We start from the raw sequence: 21,591 nt of genomic DNA, 5'->3' as shown, positions 1-21,591 counted from the left end.
CCCCGCCACGCGTGGCCGTGGCCAGCAAGCCTCGGTCCCGTCCCGCGCTTCCCCCGCGGAGTCACGCCTGGCGCAGTCCGTGGGGTTACGGCGCTTCTCTCCTGGTTCTGCGCTGCAGGTGCTGGCGCTGAGCTGGGGCGCTCCGTGGGAACCCCCTCCCGACGGCCTGAGCCCTCACCCGAGGCGTAGCCCAGCCCGCGAGCATGGCCCGCGTCTCTGACCAGGAGGAAGGACCTGGCGGGGGACACAGTGAGTTCAGCGACATCATTAAGTCCAGATCAGGTAAGCTGTTGAGAGAAACGGCGTTTTCTGGGTGTCTCCTCTACGTGTGGTTCTGACATCAGCTTGCATTTTTAAACCACGGTTTCCAACTGTTTTTTTGGCCTTATGTTGGTAGCACAGCGAGCGAATGAGGCTGTTCACGCAGCAGCTCTACGATTAAGTAATAGTAATTGTAGATCTCTTGGTTTGGTTTTTTTTGTTTTTTTTGATGGCGTTAGTCAAGTCTGTCTGTTTGGGATCCACCTCCTGCATTATAATTACCTCTGCTTTTGTAAATAACCATGTGCTTAAAGTACTCTTATGCAACCTAGTGTTGGCAGCTTTTGTGTTTATTCTCAAACATTGAAAATGGCAACTGTGGCCGCTATACCGTACCTCCAAAAAGTGCATCGCAGTAGTACTCATGCAGTAAACTAATGTGCTTCCTCCTTAATGTAGAACAGTTGTCTCGGGCTACTTGCTCAGGCATTTCCTCTATAGCAAGACACTCATGTAACAGATCTGAAGGTTATTGGAAAAACGTGGGTTTTTTTTGTTGGTTGTATGTTGGGTCTTCTGAGGCTCTGATGGAAGCTGGGGGGTTAAGGAGGTGCCCTCATTTTAGCAGGGGGATAGTGGAGGTTTTTGGAGGGGCAGGAGTGACTTGTTTAAAACTTGATAAAAATTTGGTCTGTATCCAGAGACTGGATGCTCGCTTTAGTCTCAAAGGCTCTCATTTTCTCTCTTAAATGCAAAATGCTCCTATTGTCAAAAGATTTTTCTTTGATATCTGAAACCTAACAGTGTATTTTTAAAATGTTCCACATTAAAAACTAGCTATTCAGTTGTTAGTGGTTTGATATGTCAGATGGTGTAGGATGCAGGTTTGAATCTGGACCCCACTGGTGTTTGAATAGTGTTTCTTAGACCTCCTCTCCTGAGGAACGACACCTTTGGTGGAGGCAGTCTTCCTCTTAACTTTGGGAAGTGCAGTTTATGAAACAGAAATGCTTGTGGTTTTCTGTCTTGAGTTCTGTAGTGCTGGTTTACATTTTCTACTGTTATTTTGAAACCTCTGGACATAACTTTATTTGATTATTAGCATGTAGTCAGCACCTCTAAGGGCTTTGAGTTTCAGGATGGCTTGCAGACGGTTTGTATGCATGTATGTAAGCAAATACTACAGTTTTATGGGATGTCTGAGGAAACATGGCTATATTTGAGGTTTTCCTTGGATGAACAAATTGTATGGTAAGTTCTGTTGTTTTGGTTAGGGCAGACGATTGTAAATCTCCTGTTACAACCTCTTTAACTTTCTTCTCTGTTAATGAGAAAATGATGTATATTCTAATACTCCCAAGGCTAAAAGACTTTTGTATTAAATAAAAATAGTGAAGATTGATCTTAAATAATTCATTTTCTCTAAATAATACCCTGGTTTGGATCTGGATGTGTGATTTCTTCAAGGTAATTACTGTACTACATAGCTCAGATCTGAACTATTTGCTACGAGGAAACCTGTGGGAAGGATTTCCTAATGAAAGGGCTGAAGTTTCCTGAAGTACAAATGCAGCAAATTAAAGGCTAGTTGTGAGGACTGGGGTAAAAATATTATAAGCTATGCCTCCATTTTCCCTAGATATTTAGAAAAGAGAATGCTAGTTTTGATACTTAGAAAGGAAAACTGAGCTTTGTGCTGGGAAGACTTCTCCAGCATGGGATGTTCCTCACAATATAAGTGATTGGAGTACAATAGGAGTTTCATCTTATAACTTGCTAATACTTGGCGTAGCTAGGGGTCTGTCTGGGTTTTGAGGCTACAGAGAGCAGAACCAGACACTGTTTAGGATCTCCATTTTTTTTGGCCATAGAAAATGGGCTGGTACTCTGTTTCGTGTTACTGAGTTAATCACTTGTGATAATGGGAAATCTCTAACTCTTTGTATTTAATATTTTCAGTCCTAATAAATAAAATACAAAACTCCACTTCTAGTGGGTGAAAATCTTTATATGTCATCGTATGTTTGAGTGAGCATTATTTTAAAAAATGCATAGGAATAATACAGAAAACTGTTGGCTATTCTCATAGGTAAGAGAGGGAGGTATATAATGTCCTGTGTAAGGACTGCTTTCTCTCTGTGCTCTCCTGGGCAATTGTCTTTTTCAAGATGTTTTTCTTCATCTTTTTGGAACTGATCACCAAACTCTCAGGATATCACGGTTATTTAAAAACATTAATCTTCCAGAAGTGATGGTTAAGATACACTGCTAACCCTTACATTTTGCTATAACTTGGAAGAAAATTATCATTTGGAATGCCAGAATCTTTTGGAGGTCAGGCCTTAACAAAGATTAGTACTAGTAAAAAAGTTTCTAAATATTTGGGTACAAATGTAAACTTTAGTCTTTAGCAGCCTGTCAAACTGAATGTATTGTCTTTTTTTTTTTTGTAGTCGTTGCTGCTTTAGTTATCTTGCTTTGGAAAACTGGGAAGCAGCTAGAAAGCCATAAAGGTGGCATTGTTAATACCGTAATTGGTTATTGAAAACTTGAGCTTTGATCTCAAGTTACTCTTACGAGACTGTAATAAGACGCATGAAGTTTTATGGCTGCTCGGGGCTGTGTGGTGCCCATCCAGGCCTGTTTTTGAGCAGAACAAGCTATGTAACGTTTTCCTTAATAACTTGTAATTGGGAAGCTGCCAGTGTACCATGTGAAGGATATAGGAGAACTGCAGAAAATAATAATTTTTCTATAAAGCAATCAAAATCGATTAACAGCAGATTGGATTTCTATTTGTTGCTTGTGCAAAAAAAGAAGTGTGTGTATTGTAGGATTTCACAGATGGGAAAAAGTAATTTTGCAAGTGTAGGATTCATCCTGTGGGGAGTTCAAACTGAGAGAATGAAGGATAAAACACTTTGAATGGAGATCCCTCTATGTAATTGACTGTTAGAAATACTTTTTCCTTCAGTTTCTATGAATGTGCTATATGCTGTGGCTGTTGTAAATGATAAATGTTTGATTACCCAGAGCAAAAGAGGGTTTTTTTTTTCACTAGTAATATTTCTTCTGTGAATTGTGATACTAGAAAGAAAGTAAAATTTCTTTCTGTTGTCTCATTAGCATTTATTATCTTCTGCTTTGGATGTGGCTCTTCTTTGATTAAATAGCTTGTTAACACTGATCTGCATGGAGCTACAAGTTATTTCTGAAGACACATTTTTTGCAGTTAGAATAGAATATGATGGTGACCAAAGCCACCTTTAAAATAACTGTTGGCAATGGTGGCTATAGGAGAGGCTGCCTTACATTTGCAGAAGAACCAAGTGTCTTTTTGCCTCATGTCCTCCTGCACCAGTGGTGGGTGCTGATGGCTCTTGAGTGTCTGATGATGTTTAAGGGGTAGGATACTTGTTCCTGGATGGACATGTTGGGTTTATATCTTTGTAATTAGCATTTATTTAGCATTATTAGCCTGTGCATCTGTATGATTGCTTGCTATGGCAAAGCAGTTTTCCCTTTTTTATTTCCCTATAGTATGAAGTAACATATATGGAGCTGATTTGTATCTTTGAAAGGCATTTTGTGTAGATAGGTGAGCTTTTTGCTTTGCAATAGCTTTCGGGAAGGAATGTTGTGGGTTGATTGCCTTACAGTGGTGAAAGCAGCTCTGTCATCACGGGGCTTGAAGAACAGATGAGTCTTTGCTATGATTAATTATGAAAAAAAGACAAACTTGCTTAAAATCTGTCATGGTAGCTTGGAATGGTAATATATAATTAAACAGTAAGACGTGTCAGGAAAAACATTTCTGGAAGATTACTCTATGCCTCTGGTGCATTTTAAGATACGAGTTCCTGTCTAAATTGAGGAGAGCTTAATTCTCCTCATCTACTTTTCATTTTTAATTACATAAAATATATTTGACTGAAAGACTGCTTTGAGAAATTGTAACTTATTTTTAGAGTTCTTGGGCAAGGCTTGTTCTGAGAACTGCTGCTGTTGTCTGTCTGTCCCCATGAAGCAACTCTTACTTGGCCGGCTGTCCCCTTGCTCTTGGATCTCTGTGCCCTGCAGTGCCACACGTTGCCTTTGGAACCAGTTCCTTCAGTTGGGCCTCTTGCTGCCAGATCGCTGTGGGCCAAACGTGCTGCTTCTCGTTTGTCATTTTGGCTCCATCAGTGTGAAATAGCCAGGAGTCGTTATATTTGCAGGCGGACCCTTAGGATTCTGTCGAGTGGGCGTGGAGTTGGCGTAGCTAGTTTTGCACTATGTGAACTCTTCAGGGATGTTTGTGCGGAGCCTGTGTGGACGAGGTGTTGAAGACGAGTGACAAATTGCTGCTCCTTATTTCTAGCCACTAAAATGACTACTTTTCAAAACTAAACCTTTAGGTTGCTGTAGCCTGGCTCCTTTTTGTTGTTTTTATCACCTCCTGTTCTTGGGCTGGATGCTGCAATGAAGACAGTTCTAGGGTATTGCCTAGTGTTTACGAAATGGCAGATATATAAGTACCAGGCTGGTTTCTTCTAGTCTCTTGATTGGTAGGTGAAGAAATAACATATGCTGCTCTGTGTGTTTGAAGCACGACTTTGCCTTGGAATAGAAATTGAGGCTCCTCAGGGAGAGAAAAAAATCCAAACCATAAAAGCAGCCCATTGATTTGTGCGTGCTCTGCCAGGAAATGAGGACATAACCCTGGGCAAGAGCTGCTGTGTAAGGCACCATGTGTAGTGTGTTAAGAGTTTCTAAAGAGGTCTAAAAGTCAGGGTGGGGAGTGGCAGCTGCTGGTGGTGTGGGACCCACTTACTGATGAGGATCCCATGGAGAAGGGGTGTCTAGGTGAGGATAGACCAGGAACAATGTGAAGCTTCTGGCTTCACCTCCCCCAGCACTCTTTGTCCCCTCTTCTCCCCTCAGGTCTGGGGAAAGAAGAAAGACTCTCATACAGTATCATGGAAGTATTTTCATATGCAAAAAATTTCTCAAAGTTCACAGCATTGGGCAGCTTAGCAAAGAATTAGCTGTGATCTCTTAACACCTCACAGTAACTGCTCCTTTCTTCCTCACCTTGACTATTCCTCCTAGCAGAATCACTTGTCTGCGGTGTGCGTGTTGGGGTTGATTCTTATGAGGCAGGGAAGAGGGGGGCAGTATTGTTATTAACATTTTTCAAATATGAGTAAGTGGGGAGAAGGACTGGAATAGGTAAATCAGTGTACGTGTGGAAGGGCAAGGGGACAAGCATGTGGGCTTGGCCTGAACTCCAGTTGTTTCAGGACAGTATAGCAGCTCTGCTGTCAGGTATCAGCATGGGCTGGTGTGCTCAGAGCTCATGTGATTTGCTTTTTGTGTGTTTTATGGTATCCTTCCTTCAAAAGAAAATGCACAATTAGAAGAGCGTAGCTGTTCCCACCCATTCTGGGAGCCAAGATGCTCCTAGCACAAAGTTGGGAAGAACTGCATTTATTTGGATGCCTTAATAACAGTCTGAAGAATGAATAACAGGGTTTAAACATTGTGAGGCGGGAGGGAGGAGTTACGTTGTCTGACTCTTCAATTGTGTTGATGAAAGAATAAGTTTTAGTGCTCCGTACTTTGTCAGAAGTCTGTTTTATGTCTTCCTCCCTTTCTCCTGTGTATTTCTGGAATGAAATGGGGAAGCAAGCTGAGCTGTAATTTCAGAAAGTGACAGTATATTCTCAGACGAAAGCTGGGAGCTTTAAAGGTAGCAGCGAAAATAACAGGCTAAGGAAATAGAAGAGCCCTCTGGCATCTGTGGGTTTGACAGAAGACAACGATACGGCTCCGTTGCAAGATGTAGTTCTGGGAATGAGGCAAGAAACTACAGGCTTGAAAATATACACAGCTGTAAAGTCGGTGAAACATCTGACATCAAGGAGTAGTCAGAATCTGCCACTTATTTATTTATTAGGATATGATGTCCTTGGGCCTTTTCTTTTAAAGGACATCCATACCACCTGATACTGCCTTTGGAGAGAATAAAGAGAAAAACTTTGGTCATTGGATCTGAGTTGGGCTTAGCCCCAAGTGGAGCAAAAAACCCCAAACTAAACAACTGAATTGAAATGCAAACACTTGCAGTTATATTTTGTAGTCACTTGTCTGTGGGACCAGCAGGCTGGGGCTGGTACAGAGTCACTGGCTGTGACTCCAGGTGCATGTCCAAGCAGCTGGGAGACTCTGACATGGCTATGGACGGTGCCTGTGAGGCTGAGGCTGGGCTGAGCACTGGTTGTTGCTGGGGAGGCTGCTGGAGGATGTTCAGCTGTAACGGGGTGGGTGCGGGCAGTTGCAGTTCCTTCTGCCAAGGGCAGGGTTGTGTCTTTTCTCTAACTGCCTGACCAGCTCTGGATGTGAGCCACAGCTATGCAGGGGAAGCTGGTTATCAGTGGGGATCCATCTACACCTGTAGCAGTGACCTTCTTGTGAAGTTTCTGATGCTCAGAAATGTGTTGGCTATTTAGTAATTTGCATTGTTAGATATTCATTAATCTGACTGTATGGGACAGATGCATTAGACATGTTGAGATGCTGGAGAGGAATAACTTGAGCTTTACCTAGCTTCATCAGTAGTTTCCCTTGTAATGAGGCAGCTCCTGTGCTGGGGAAGCAGCCTAGCTCCTTTTCAGGTATGGTGGTCTCCCACTGGGTGTGGAAGAAATGGTCAAGAGCTGCTGAGTTTTTAGCTGGTGGCAGGTAGGATGATTGTGTGTTTCAGTAAAAGACCAACTTCTATCTCAGAAAAACTGGATATATGCTGGTAGGAAAGAATATGGCTACATGAGAGATTAGATACGTATTCTTAAGATATTTTGCTGATCAATACAGGGAATGTGCAGCGATACTTTTCAGCCATAAATTACTGGTAATGAAGGTCCTTTCTGGACTTTAGCACCTTTTCCCCTCACCTTGTGGAAAACCAGGAGGACCCACCACCGAAAGCCTCTGAGAGGCTCTGCAGAGGAATTGGACAAACATAAGGACAGTCACTGGGTTATGCATTTAGCTGTGGACAAACAGTCCCTTAAGCCATGAAAGAACATGCTTTGATGGGTCTATGTTCTATGTACTTCATTCCACAAATAACTTTAGTTAGTTCTTTTGTACTCTGCTTTTATTGCCTAGCATCAGATGTGGTTTTTGCTCCCCTCCTAATTTAGATCATGGCAGAAGACCAAAGGTGGAATATGCTCCTAAAATGTTATGTTACGAATTACTGATCAGAGAATAGTGGTGTGATGGATAAGTTTTGAAATGTTTTTGCTAGCTTTTAAAACTGTTATTAATTTACCATGCTATCCTGGATGAGTCTGTGCATGAATAACAAACAGGAGATTTATTTGAACTTTTTATGGGAGCATGCTGCGAATAGCATGAAGCCTTTTGGCTTCTGTGTTATTTTAATAGGTATATTATAAAATATGATTGTATTAAAAGAAGATAATAAATAAAGTAGTATTTAAATGCCAGCAGACCAAAACCTTTCTATTCCCTTTTTCTAGGCTTTTACTTACTTCTGTTATAACTTAATAATGAACAGCAGCTATGGTCAGCATAAATCATTTCCAGAGAGAGTTCATTGCTTTCTTTCTGGTTTCTACATGTACATCTTGTTCTTGGATGAAGCTTCTTGTGGAAATTCACAGAAGTATATTGTGTTAATGTTGTGCCTCTTTCTTGAGAAAAGACTCTGTGGAAGTTGAAAGTCTGGTAGTGTCCTTCTGAATATAGTTTTGCTCTCTCTGGGATACTGGTGTGTAATCTTTCTGCTTTGAATGCTTTTTCTCTGTGCACAGAAATTTTTCTCTTGGACCTGGCTGTAGTGCCCAATTTAAAGCTTGCTGGTTTGATTTACTGAGGGTTGTTTAAAAAATGAAATCAATCATATTTTAACTAATTTAACACACTGTTCATTCAGAATTGAGTTTATGAAGTTTAATCTGAGAGTTATTAAAGGTCACAGTACAGATGTGAAGTATTCTTTCTTGTCTGTCTAATGAAAAAAATACATTTACATACCTTATGATCTGTGCAGAGGAATAGCCTGTCTGGTGGTGTTTGACTTGTGCAGTGCCCAGGTACTGCAGGTGAGGATGCCGTTTCCCCCTGGTGCCCTGAGGATGGGAGGAAATGCTCTGGGTTCCTGTAGGCTCCTAGCAGGCTGTGGACCGCTGTGGACCACTGTGGACCCCTGTTGCATCCTTGGGCTTTTGTGCTCCTGCCTCTGACTGTTGCCTGGGTGTCTCAGGAGAGGCTTCCCCCCACCTCAACTTGAGCATTAGTGTTTGAATATTGAGATAATTTGGACCAAAAGGATAGTTTTAAACCCCAACAACCCCGCCCCCAACCACTGTCTTGTTTCACTGGATGCTTGAGAATTTATTGGAGCCATGAAACGTACTTTTGGAAGATTATGTTGTTATCTTGATAGGATAAGTCAAATTTTAATCACTGTATTATTGTGGAAGTGAGTTTTATACTGAAGTGCACAACCAGCATGTCCAGAATTGAACAGAAGGAAGAAAGAGGAAGAAAGAGCTCAAATGGGGTTGTGCCCATTGTTGCGAATGTCGTTATCACTTTGTGTGGGCTGTTTTTTTGAAGGCTATTGAAACCTAATTTAAGTTCATTATTTGACCTCTGAATGTTGACCGAAAGTGCCTTCTTGATTTCAGGAAAAACAGTATTAAAGAGAAGGAGATTGAAAGCCATCTCTGCTATCTGTACTTTCAGTGAGGTGCTTTACGGAGTCTCTCTCCGGGCTCCTCACTTGATGTTCTGCACTGCTGCTTCACCAGATTCCTATTTCCCCTCTTCCTTTCCCCCATGGTGAAGAGCCATGCGTAAACAACGTTGAGTAGAGGTGCAGTTTTAGCAAATATACTCCAGCTCTAACAAGAAGCTTCAAATGCTCAGGTGCATCATACTGGGAAAACTTTTTTCTGTTTATGGATATTGGGAAACTGATAGCCTGAGTTTGCAGCACGTTTCCATGTAGATGCTTTTCTTGGTCATTTCTGATCCAAAGAAAATTAGATCAGTTGAGACTCATGGAGCTGTTGAGATGCTGGAGAGGAGTGACTGCTGCATCAGCTGCAGTGGTGTCTGTTAGTTCTCCAGCAGAGACTCTCTTTGAATAACACCTCTTCAGAGTTTGGGAAAATGCCTTTTTATGCCAAAAGGATTAATGCACTGTCTGCATCTTTCCTATGTCCATGTATGCATGGCAGGAGGGAGCATGAGAACCTGCTGTGAGGGTCTCAGGACTGACTACTTGAGGTCTTTATGTAGACCCTTCTCTAGAGAAGTGGGGCATGGACCTAAGAAGAACCAAACTTTAAATTTTATTTTTTTGATCTAAAGCAGCTGTTTAGAAAGGTTTTCATTTAGCCTATAATGAAGTAAGTCGTTTGAAAACTTAGGAAACTTGAAGTTAATGAATTCCATGTAAACTGTATTTTTCTTGTTCATGTTTGTTTTAAAAGGGGAAATAACTTCCATGCTGGGTCATGAAAGCTATTCATCTTTCTAAATATTTCAGAGCTAAGAATTTCCTTACTACTTTGACGCCTTCTCCTCTATCTGTAATCTTCTGGAGTGTGTTTTCTGTCACTATATGGTAATAACCTCCTCTTCTCAGCAGGCAGTGTTAAATATTTCATCAGTGTTTAAAGATAGTAGTTACTTTGCTTACACAGTGACTAACAGTATTGGGTGTGTTCATGAAGAAAATGCAGAGACAGAACACACCTTTTTTGATCGATATTTTTTTTAAAAACACCAACAAAATCTTCCTAATTGAAAATCCCAAAAAATCTCTGGTTTAAAAGATCAGTACATTGAGTGAGACACACAACATAGGTTGAGGTGTGACAGCTCTTGATATGTCATAGGGTACCATAGCTGTAAAGAAAGGGAATTGTCGTTTGCTTAAACAATTTTGCTTCCTTAAGTGAGGGGCTTCAGTGGGAGGAAAGAGCAGTAGCTGGTCTCAAAACAGTTTCCTTCTGTGGGGTGATCATCCCTTGATTGCTAGTTTGGGAGTCATATTCCCTTTCAGAGAAACAGTGAAATTAATGTCAGGAGTGCAGTAGGGAAGGTGAGGTCCTGTGGTCTGGCCTGAGACATGAAGTGGGAGACTCTGTGGTAACAAATGCCGTTTTAGTGTGTCATGCAGCATAAACCAAGCAGCCCTCAGAATAGAAGGACCAAACTGAAATAGCATGTATTGGACAGAAGCAAGCTCTCTGCTCATTTGTCTCCTGTTAGCGCTAATGCTGGTCTACTGTCAGTTGTGAGACTGGGATATTTATACTTCTCAGTTTGAGCCTCCATGTTATAAACATAAAATACAACAGCCTGCTTACTGCCAGAGTGTATAAACCTGCTTTGCTATACACACCTTGTCAGGCTGGCAGAATTTGGGGCTAAAAGAAGATTCTTTGGAGTAACTGGAGGTAAAATGTGGGATCTCGGGTCAGATGAGATGTAGTCTGTTTTAAACAAGAAAGGTGTTGTGGCACATACAAACCAGATACTCATGTAAAACATGATGACAATATAGAATGGCCAACCAGGCTAATTTACAGCCACGGTGACTTTGTAATTGTTTGTGGCATTGATATATTATAATTTGTCTTGTCTCTGGGGATGACTTGTGACTGACTGAATAATATTTAAAAATAGACATCCTGTTCAATTCCAAGTATGAGGCTAACTTTTGAACATGATATGCAGTTTAAAAATAATTACCCAAAATAAACTAAGAAGCCCCAAAGCTTGTTTTATGAAAAACATACTTCTGTTCTTCATAGCAGTTGCGCTCCCTTTTTTGTGTGTGTGCACTCTGTTCTTCCTCTACCTTGTTAAGTTTCATGATTTTTTTTCTTCAGCTGGAGGAAGACTGCAGTGGCTGCTTCAGTGTGTGCTGCACAGAGTGTGGGGGGAAGAGCGAAAGAACTGGAGAGGCTTTTTTCCTTCCTACTGTCATCCCGGTATGAGGGAAAGGTGAAAAGATGAATGTTGCAGTCCTGGCTCCTGCTGCCCTGGAACATGTCCTGGCGTGTGGCAGGGTTGTGTGCTTACAGCTGGGGACCCTCATGCTCCCGTTTTTCAGGCAGCATCTCCTCTGTTGTGAACAGAAGGCAGTTTGAGACAGTCTAAAAAAATCTAGTGAAACAGGTGGAAAATGTCATAATTTTTTCCTGCTGAACCCTGTTGCCTCCCTAGCCTAAAAGGCATTTGCAGGGAGGGGAAAAAAGCATTCCTTGAGGATTTATCTGCTGCTCTGGGTCATCTTCTCTGGTCAAGACAGGGTTGTTTTGCAGATACCTGTATGAATATCTGTACAGAGAAGACTGAGTGGAAAACGAGTTGAGGGCAGTAACTACTGATGAGAAACTCAAGGGCCTGGTTCTACCAGAGCAGTTGCGTAGGGGAAGAGACCGTAGCTATCTACAAAGGGCCTAGGCGTTTTAAGGCATCTTCCTCAAAACTTAACTGAACAGCTACAGTTTGCTGTTGAAGTTGCCGAGTAGTTTGCAAGGGTGCTGGTGCAGAAATGCTGCATGGCTGGAGGGAGCCGTGAGCCTCTCTGCTGGCTGAAGGCCGTGCAGCACCCTGGTCCGGGCCGTGCCCTGGGCCTCAGCTCGCCAGCACAGTGAAAGACGTGCTGGGGTCACTTTCGTCAAAACAGTCGTGGAGGGGGGAATCTGGGGTGGTGCCCATCTTTCCTGTAATTGCCTCTTAATTAGAGGCCTCATGCTGACTTGTTGCTCTTGAAATGCCAGTTTAAATTTTCAAAGGGTACAAACCACTGACCATTGCCTCAAGCACCAGGCCACAGCGCAGGGTGAGATGTGGCCAGTTCCTGATGTATTGCACAGAGGGAACATAAGCCAGGAAGAGTGTGAGGGGCCAGAGAGCATTGAGGGTGTTTCTTAATGTTACCTAAACCCCACCATGTTCTGAGGGAGAGAGCGTTTGTATGCATTTCTGCATGACAAGTGTTGTTGATCATGTCCAAGGCTGAAAAGAGTTAAGAAGCTTGTCTGTCTGCTGATGCTGGTTGAAGCTGCAGACTTGCAGTGAGCCTTTATATTTTTCCCTGGAGAAAGACATTGTGAGGTCATTAATCAAGAGCTGGAGAAAGGGAGCATTGCTCTCCTTCTCCTTCCCAAAAATAAAACAACCAAAACAAACCCTTCTGTTGCTGATATTAGAACCATCTGACCACTACCTCTGTTGATGGTTGCAAGAACATAGTGTTATCATGATAAATAGTGGTTGTGTTGCAAGGGGAGCTGGCCTGGGAACAGGGACTGTTCTGATAAATATTTGAACAAAAACCCACTGCAGGTGAAAGAGGGATGTCGTTGTGGTAGTCATTTACCTGAGATGAGATAATGATCCTGAAATTTATATTGCTGTCGGAGTCCAAATAATTGAGATGCTTAGAAAGAAGGGGAGCTTAGGGCTGTCTATGGAGGGGAGTTATGTCACCACATAAATAATGATGGATCCTTTTGACAAGAAATCGAGTCCATGTTTGCCTGGGGGAGAAACATGGGAGATATGTTTGCAAAGCTCTTTCCTCAGTTTGCCTGGTGCTATCAGCAGGTGCTGAGCTCTGATGCAGGGTGTGCACAGTACAGAGCGTGTTAGCTCGGTCATGGTGGTGCTCTGGCATCTGGCACTGAGGCTTGTAGGGGTGTTATTGAGGGTTATTCTGATTATCCTAGCTGTATGATCCCTGTTTTGCATTCATTTATATGATGTAGTCAATCACATGAAGTGCAGTTTGCAGCATGCTGTGGTTGGCGTGGTTGAGGTCTGATTTTTAGTGACTTCCTGGGTGAGGTTGCTGTCATCTGGGGCTCCTAAATTCCCACAGGAGTCATGTAGGATGTGCCTTGTGTCAGTAAGTGCAGCTGAGGAAGGTGCCTGCCCCGCAGAGGAATGTTAGTGTAGTACTTCTGCTCCAGGGCACTTTCACATTGCAGTAGCTCCTGCTTCTTGCAGCTACTTTAATGTTGTTCTTGAAACTGTCTCTCACATGTTCACTTGATGCTACACCTAAATTAGGGGTTACTGGGCTAGGTCAGGGATCACTCCAGTGTGTAATGCCTGCTTCTGAGGCAGAATAAATTTTCTTTGACAGAAACTGGGGTAGCAGAGGAAGAGGAGCATGTAATACCTGGTGGATCCCGTATTTGTGGCTTTATGAATAGAGAACATAATTCAATGCCAGTGCATTTTTGGTGTCCTGGGCAAAATGTCACTTGCGATGTAGTGGTTTCTTTGTCTATTAAATGGGCAGGGTGCCTTTAGCACTGAGAAAACTGGCGTGGAAGCAGTGAAGGGTCCCAGAAATCCTGGCCTTTCTTAATCCATATCAAATTTGGTTTTACCGTCTCTTTCCAATATGATGTTAAGAGGTTTTGGGCTGTTGTATTCATCCTTACAGGATTTAGTTCAGGTCTGTCTAGTTTCAGGATTAAGTCTGTGGCTGACAGTGAAGTCCTCTCTGAACTAGTCCAAATCTGCTGGACAGCCTTTGGAGAAAATAGGATCCGCTGCAAATCTCACCATTGGAGCTGGCTAGGAAAAAACAATTCACATTGGGTGGTGTACTTGTGTGGAAGTTTTTGTTCTAGGGTGATTTGGACAGAAGAATGAAAGCTAGGAATTTGCTGCCAATTGCCGCTTTGGAAGCCCTGATGTGTCCTTTCCTCCATAGCACTGCTCTGCTGCTGTTGGGTACGGGGAGCCGGGATGGAGCAGATACCATTAGCCAGGTGGTGAAAATGGACTGTGTCTATATAATGTTAAGATAAATTGACTAAGAGAAATGAAGACTGCTTAGAAACGTCTTGCAGATTGATTTATTTTTCCACACTATTTCTCACCACCTTTTGTTACAGCTTCATATTTTGACCCTGCACTCTCTGTCTTTAACTTATACCTATGTCCTCATATAAAACTACATGAGTTCAGTTGAACTCCATTTTGCTGCCTGGGGAAAGAAGGAAGGGGTTAAAGAACATGAGTTCTGATGTACTGCACTGTTTGAAGATGCTACTAATGTACTATAGTGGTTGTCTGAAACAAAAATTTATATGGCCTAGGACTAGTGCAATCTGATTATGAAAGTACTTTGCATAATTTCTGTGGGTATGGAAAGGAGGAGAGAAATTGTGAAATAAATGCTAACTATACTTGTTTCCTGTCATTTGAAAAGTTTTGTCTTATGGTTTTGGGTCCTTATGTGCACTAAATTGACACTTTCTTCCCTTTATACCAAAATGCACACAATTGTTTTTCTCCTAGTGATTTGAAGACAGAAGGCAGAAAAAGGGTTTTTGTTCCTCACAAGATATTATGTGTGCCTGGTATTCTCATTGGCAGTAAGGCTCCTTTCATAATATTTCAGCATTCAGAAAGGACCTTAACTCGCTATCCTATTAAGAACCCCTTGTGCTGCCAGAAAAATGTAAAGAGCCTGTAGACATTTGGGGCCTAAGTCTCATCTACAGTACAATGAAGTAAAGGCAATAATACATTCTTGGCTTTCCCGAATTTAGCAGAGCCAAAAGGTTATCAGCTGACAGAGTAGATGAGTTGTAATTATGATAACTAATGTTACTGGAAGTCTTTAAAAAGCAATTGAATTAATTATGTTTGATCTTGCTGAGAATCTGTGGCTGTTGGGATGGATTTTGACCTGGATCTGTTATCTGGTATGCAGTGTGCTTTAAGTAGGGGAAAAATAATGTGTGTGAATTGTGAGGGACTTGTCTTTCTATCTGCTTTGTATCTGTATTGTAGTATACTTAATAGAGAATACATTTTTTCCTTTCTTTTTATTCTTCTCCTTTTTTGAATGAATAAATTGAATTCTGCTACAGTTTGGATTCTGCAAGGTATCATGAAAATATTTTTTGAAAATCTGGCAAATTGTAAAATCCAATTTCAGTGGTGAGAATTAGTGTATGATATACGGTGTGCCCCTTCTGTGTAAGGTAGACATAGATAAGAGTTATAAAACCTGTTTTTCAGACTTATTTTTAGACAATTGTATTCAATTAGTGGATGAAACAGGAACAAAGGAGAACTTCTGGTTAAATAACTATTTTTAATTAAGGTATCCTTTGACTATATTTAGGGGGGCAGGGTAAATTTATTATTATATATAGAATTCTTTCCTTAACGGTCTTTAGCCATTTTTTCTGCCCCCTTCTTCAGGACTTAAAATGACTAGAGTACAGCTGAGGAGTGGGTGGGTCAGCTAGGTCACATCTTCCAGAGTCATCCAGCTCATGACAATCATTTGCTGTTTATTTAAATATTGGTAGCATAAATAAGTAACCTCCTGTTCTACCATTTTTGAAAAGTAAGAGCAAGCAGGTTTAATTATATCTCAGTAATGAAGGGTGGTAAGTGGATTTTTCTTTGCTAAAAATTTAGCAAGAGCTGATCCAATTATTATAATTTGTCTTTTTTCATAATAAGTGGAACTAGTTAGTCCTCTCAGCTTCAACTAATTTCTTGAAGTCCTGTTTCAAATTTCCTCTGTAGAATAAACAATTAAATTAAATACGAATAACCACATACTTAATTTTGGAATAGATTATTTATTTTAAGTTCCTATTCAGGTAAAAATATATATGCAAGAGAGGCTAATTTTAAAATTACATCCTCAAGGAAAATATATTTATTGAATGTAAAGCTAGGTAAAATAATGGTGCAAAATATCACCTTGACCTCAAGTTCCTTGTTTTTTAATCTCTAATGTGAGAAAGATTTCCCTGTTGACAATGGATGAAAAACGTGAACAAAATGGCATCTGATCTTACATTTTTTTTACTTCATGCTTACTCCCATCTCCCAGACTCTATGTGTTTAGTGTAAAACAAGCCTGTCCGTTCCCAAATGTAATTTAACTTTGAGCTGATGTGTGTGTATAGTGCATGACCTGGTCATCAGCTGTGAAAGATGTGAATGACTATCTTTAGCTTTGTTTATTTTCCCTTCTTAGCTGTGATGTCTTGTCATAATCTCTTTTTATGGTCTTCTGGTATTTTTGTCAGTATCTGAGAGATTCTTGAAGTATAGAGTGGTTGCCTTTCCATCTGTCCCCTTGCAAATATTCATATTGAAACTCACCCTGACATAATTTTTTTTCAGGTCTGTCTTTGGATTGTTGGGTAAAAAATGTGGAAGCAGTAGCCAAAGGGAGCTTTATGATTCATCTGCAAGGAAAACTTCGGGGTTCTTGCTTTATTCTAGGCAGCTAAATAACAAGGGATAAAAGTGTCCTGGGTGTGTTGGTTTAAGCCCTGCCAGAACCAGAGACCACGTTGCCGCTGCCCCTCCTCCACCCGCAGCCGGACAGGCTGCAAGTGAGGCACAAACCCTGGGTTAAAATAAGAAGAAATTTAATACAACAGTGTGATAAATAACAATTTGAACAACAACAGTAGCAATCATAACAAACAGCAATAACAGTGAACAAGACAAAAGATATACAGAGAAATACTGCAATGGTTACCGACAGCCCTGTGCTCCCCGTGACAAAAGCCACAAAAGAAAAAAACTTCACGGCCCTGCCGGACCTGACTCGGTATGGTATGCATAACTCGGCTGGAGATCCCTTCCCCCTCTCTGCTGGGGAAACAACCCTATCCTAGCTGAACCAGGACACTGGGGTGACTAACATAACTTGCTTTTTTTTTTGATTTTATTTTTTTTTTTTCCATCTTACTGGAACTTTGTCCCATTCTCAAATTTGTAGAACCTGACCTTGCATTTCTACCCTAGGGCAGAGTGTTAGTGCATTGAGCTAAGCACAGATGTGGTGGTGTAGCTATGGAAGAGAGTGTTCCCTTATGGCAGTTACTCAAGAATATCTTTGAATATTTATATGGTAAATTAACACCGTAGTGTAGGAGAGGTTTGGCAGAAAATCTTTCAGAATTTTGCAATCTGCTCCATGTAAAGCTAGTGGCTTCTTTGCAAAAGTGTGTATTAAAAAAACCCCCAACATATAAAATATGCTGAATAAGGATGTTGACAGTTGAATCTGGAAATGTGTGATTCTACGAAGACATCTTTGTGTTATGAATTGTCATTTATTCGATCAGACCTTTATTCAAAAAAACCCCTGCTTATACAGGGTAAAAGCTTTGTACTTCTTCCAATGGATATCTACGTTTCACTGAAATTTGATTAGTTGTATTTTGTAGACCTTAATAAAGGTTTTTCATAAATTGTAAGTTGACCTCATCTTTAACTCAGAACAGACCAACAGTTTTGTTATTTTACAGAATCATCTAGGTCGAAAAAGACCTTGAAGATCACCCAGTCCAACCATTAACCTAACATTGACAGTTCCCAACTACACCATATCCCTCAGCGCTATGTCAACCCAACTCTTGAACACCTCCAGGGATGGGGACTCTACCACCTCCCTGGGCAGCCCATTCCAATGCCTAACAACCCATTCTGTAAATAAATGCTTCTTAATATCGAGTCTATACCTTCTCTGCCACAACTTTAGGCCATTTGCTCTTGTCCTGTCGCTGATTACTCAGTTGAAGAGACTCATCCCCAGCTCTCTGCAACCTCCTTTCAGGGAGCTGTAGAGGGTGATGAGGTCTCCCCTCAGCCTCCTCTTCTCCAGACTAAACACCCCCAGTTCCCTCAGCCGCTCCCCGTACGACCTGTGCTCCAGACCCTGCACCAGCTCCGTTGCCCTTCTCTGGACACGCTCGAGTCATTCAATGTCCTTTTTGTAGTGAGGGGCCCAAAACTGAACACAGGAATCGAGGTGCGGCCTCACCAGTGCTGAGGACAGGGGTCAGATCCCTTCCCTGTCCCTGCTGGCCACGCTATTGCTGACAAGCCAGGATGTCATTGGCCTTCTTGGCCCCCTGGACACACTGCTGGCTCCTGTTCAGCCGGCTGTCAATCACACCCCCAGGTCCCTCTCTGACTGGCAGCTCTCCAGCCACTCCTCCCCAAGCCTGTAGCACTGCTGGGGCTTGTTGTGGCCCAGGGGCAGCCCCTGGCATTTGGCCTTATTGAAACTTCTCCAGTTGGCCTCAGCCCATTGCTCCAGCCTGGCCAGATCTCTGTAGAGCTATTACTGTTTTTATTAATTTACTTATTATTATTATTTGCATCAGTGTGATGTAGAAAGAAAGGTTCTCACTTTCCAGTTGAAGTGAAATTCTTCGTTTCATGGAGAGATTCAAAGAATGCTCGCTTTTTTCCTTAATTTCTCTGAGTTGACTTTCAGAATGGTCTTGTTCTCCCGTGGCAACCTGCCCAGGCAGAGGGGGGGGCCTGCGTCAGGGATGAAAAATAATTCACTTTGAAGAACAGAGTTTGACAAATCTAGAAGAGCGATGGAGATTGTAAAAGTCAGAACAGGGCTGGCTGCTAGAAATAACTTGATTTACAGTGGCCGTGGTGTTGCCAGGTGGAATTCTTCAGTTGAGTAAGGGCAGAGTAATTCCAGCTTAGCACCCACCTTGGCTTCTCTGTGTGTGGGTCACACTGGACCCACTGTTCCACTTCACCCACTGTAGGATACATGGCATGTTCATGGGCACAGCAGTAGGCTCCATGAAATGCCAGCTGTGCTATGTAAGGTTGAGGGAGAAATTATCTGTGTGGATCATTTCAGGTGGGAAGGTAGGGCTAAGCTTAATGATCTATAGGCAATTAAAATTCATGACAGGATATTATACCCTCTGTCAGTCATTTCTTCATTAACCAGACCAATGCAAATGTAACATGGTCTGTTAAAATTTAATCTGGAGAGATGACTTCTTAGCAAGCTTCCTAGCCCACAAGGATCAGCATTGATGCATAACAAGTGGAGTAGGTGGAAATGCTTGGAATGCCTTAGAAGCCTCTTCCAACTTGATATAAAAGCACAATGGCTGTAAAAAAGAAAGGCAGTTTCTACAAATAATGTACAAAGTGTTTAGTAAGCAGTTGTGTCTAGCAGGTGTCGGCTGATGGAACTGATAGAAGCTGTGTGTTTGTAGTTTGTTTAAAATTTGGATCCACTTCATTATTTAAGAATTGTCTTGATTTTCATAGTTAAATCTAATCTGGGTACTGAATTTTAGTATGGCTAGTGTTGTTTTGGTTTTTTTTTCCCCATTAAATGTGTGGTGTTCTTCCATCCTTCTACTAATTTGTCCTTTCCACCACCTTGTTATTTCTCAGTTATTTCTGCTGAGAGATGGTGGGAGAGAAAAACTGCTGTAATTTTCCATGTGTTTAGTTTTCCTGAACTTGTTTCCCAGTTGGTGGAATTTTTTGGACCACTGAATCACTTTAAAACCCTCCTTATTTCAGTTGGGTGCAATCTGTCAGTAGAACAGACTGCATGCAGTAGTGCATCTCTTCTGTTACCAGTCTGAGTGCTGGGTCTTGGGTTCCTTCAGTGGATGACCCTGTGTATTTCAAAGGTTTAACAGTTTTCTGAATTAAGTTTTTTAACCTATGCAGCCTAACATGAGAACATGCCTTATCAAACAGGGCTTTTTTATCCTGTTAAGGGAGGAGGATGTTCTTTAGGATGCTAAAATTAGAAGTGCTAAAGACCTCTTTATGCTATAATTATAATTTTGGGTCACCATATCACAATGGTAGCTATTATTATTTTTTTTTAAAGGAGTTTTCTCTGCAGTTGAGGCCTGTTTACGCTGCACAACAGTGGGTTTTTTCCTTCTCTTGTAATCAGAAGAGAAAACTGTAAAATTGGTGGTGTCTTTGCCGCTTTTCTGCACGACTGATTGTCACAGACCTTGGACTTGACAGATGCATGTGATGTTCAGGTTATCTATAACTCAGATCTGTGTCTTTGTTAGGGGAAATATCAAGAACATCCAGGAAGATCAGCCTTGATCTTTAGCACTATAGCCTAGCCTTCTTCAAGAAAACAAACAAATCGTAAAAGAAAACAAACAAAGCAATTTACCCTGACTTCCTGATCCTTTCTTTGTTTTCTTACTGCAGATTTGGACTAATGCCTTCAAAATTGCAATAAGGTAGAGCTTTCAAAGATTAGTATGTTCCTATATCTTGTTTTTTGCTATATAACTGGGTAGGTAGATGTCACCTGTGACTGCCTTAGTAGAAATCTTGTTGCCTTTCTCTCAAAGTGGCAGAAATGGCTCAAATAAAATACCAAATGCTACATATGTTAGTCTGGGATAAGCAAGGTGATGGGTTGTACCCATTGAAGTTATTGTAAGGAGAATGGAGATGAGAGAGTTCCAGGGAAGAAAAGACTGTTTCTGGAAAAAGTTTCATGAGTTTCAGCCCTCAGGGAATGACATATTTTAAAAATGCTCCTGTTCCTACCCCTCCCCCTCATAAAATGAATGGTAAAGTAAATAGAAATGTAATTATGCACCTTTAGCTTGAATGTTTCTTCCTGATGTATAAAAGCACAGTCACAAAATAAGGCAGTGTGGTTTTTAAGTGATGGAACAAGATACAGTGGGGTTGAGTTTTTGTCATCTTTGTTGTGTATGTTTAAAGATGAGAGACAGAGGTATGTGTAGATGTATATGTCTGTGTATATATACACACACACATATACCTACATATATATTTTCTCTTCTGGGACTTCTATTTGGAAATGATGAAATTCCTGAGAAATTTTGCAGCCCTTTCAAGCTGAGAATAGTTATACAGTGGTCTGTGGATCTGAGATTTAGAAGTCTGTCTTTAATGAGGTATTTCCACCTGGTTGCTTGGGAGGATGGTAAATCCTCAGTTCATACTAAAGTATGTGTCTGTCCTTCCATCACGTGCTGGGGTGGGAGTTCCTGCAACCTGTCGTGATCCCCACCCCACACATACTAGCTGGTGACAGAGGGAGCTTTTCCACCTCCAGCCTGAGTTGTTCTCAGCTATCAAAGGTGACTTGGAGGCAGCCAGCAACAAGTGCATAGGTGCATGCTCAGGAGTGCATCACTGACATGGCTGGACCACTCTTAGCAGATGGATTTACCTCCTGGGCACATCCAGACAGTGCATGGGGCTTCTGGGCATTGGGGATATAGGATATATGACTTTTGAAAAACCTTAAATGACAACAATTAATAGAAACATGGTAACTTTTTTTTTTTTTTTTAAACCATCTGAAATTTGGTATAAGAATTGGTGTACACGGCTCTAAGTTCCTTTGATTTTTTTAAAATTAGTTTTTTCTTTCCCCTGAGGATTCACCTTCGGACTTGAATAGTTCTCTAGGTTGTGACAGGAATATTTTCCTCC

The 21,591-nt window shown here is 41.4% G+C and overlaps 1 protein-coding gene across 1 annotated transcript in view; it reads left to right on the top strand.

Moving 5' to 3' along the window:
• The first annotated feature begins 113 nt into the window (after nucleotides 1-113).
• UTRN (utrophin) overlaps nucleotides 114-21,591 on the top strand; it is a 383,489-nt gene continuing 362,011 nt past the window's right edge. Inside the window, exon 1 of the mRNA XM_026844325.1 lies at nucleotides 114-282. Coding sequence (XP_026700126.1) covers nucleotides 204-282 — 79 coding nt within the window. The 5' untranslated portion in view covers nucleotides 114-203. The remainder of the gene's footprint in view (nucleotides 283-21,591) is intronic.

Source organism: Athene cunicularia (genome assembly GCF_003259725.1).
Source record: "Athene cunicularia isolate RWA chromosome 3 unlocalized genomic scaffold, athCun1 chr3_part1, whole genome shotgun sequence".
Lineage (NCBI taxonomy): Eukaryota > Metazoa > Chordata > Aves > Strigiformes > Strigidae > Athene > Athene cunicularia.
Note: the sequence above shows the minus strand (reverse complement) of the source record. Positions and strands in the feature narration are given on the sequence as shown.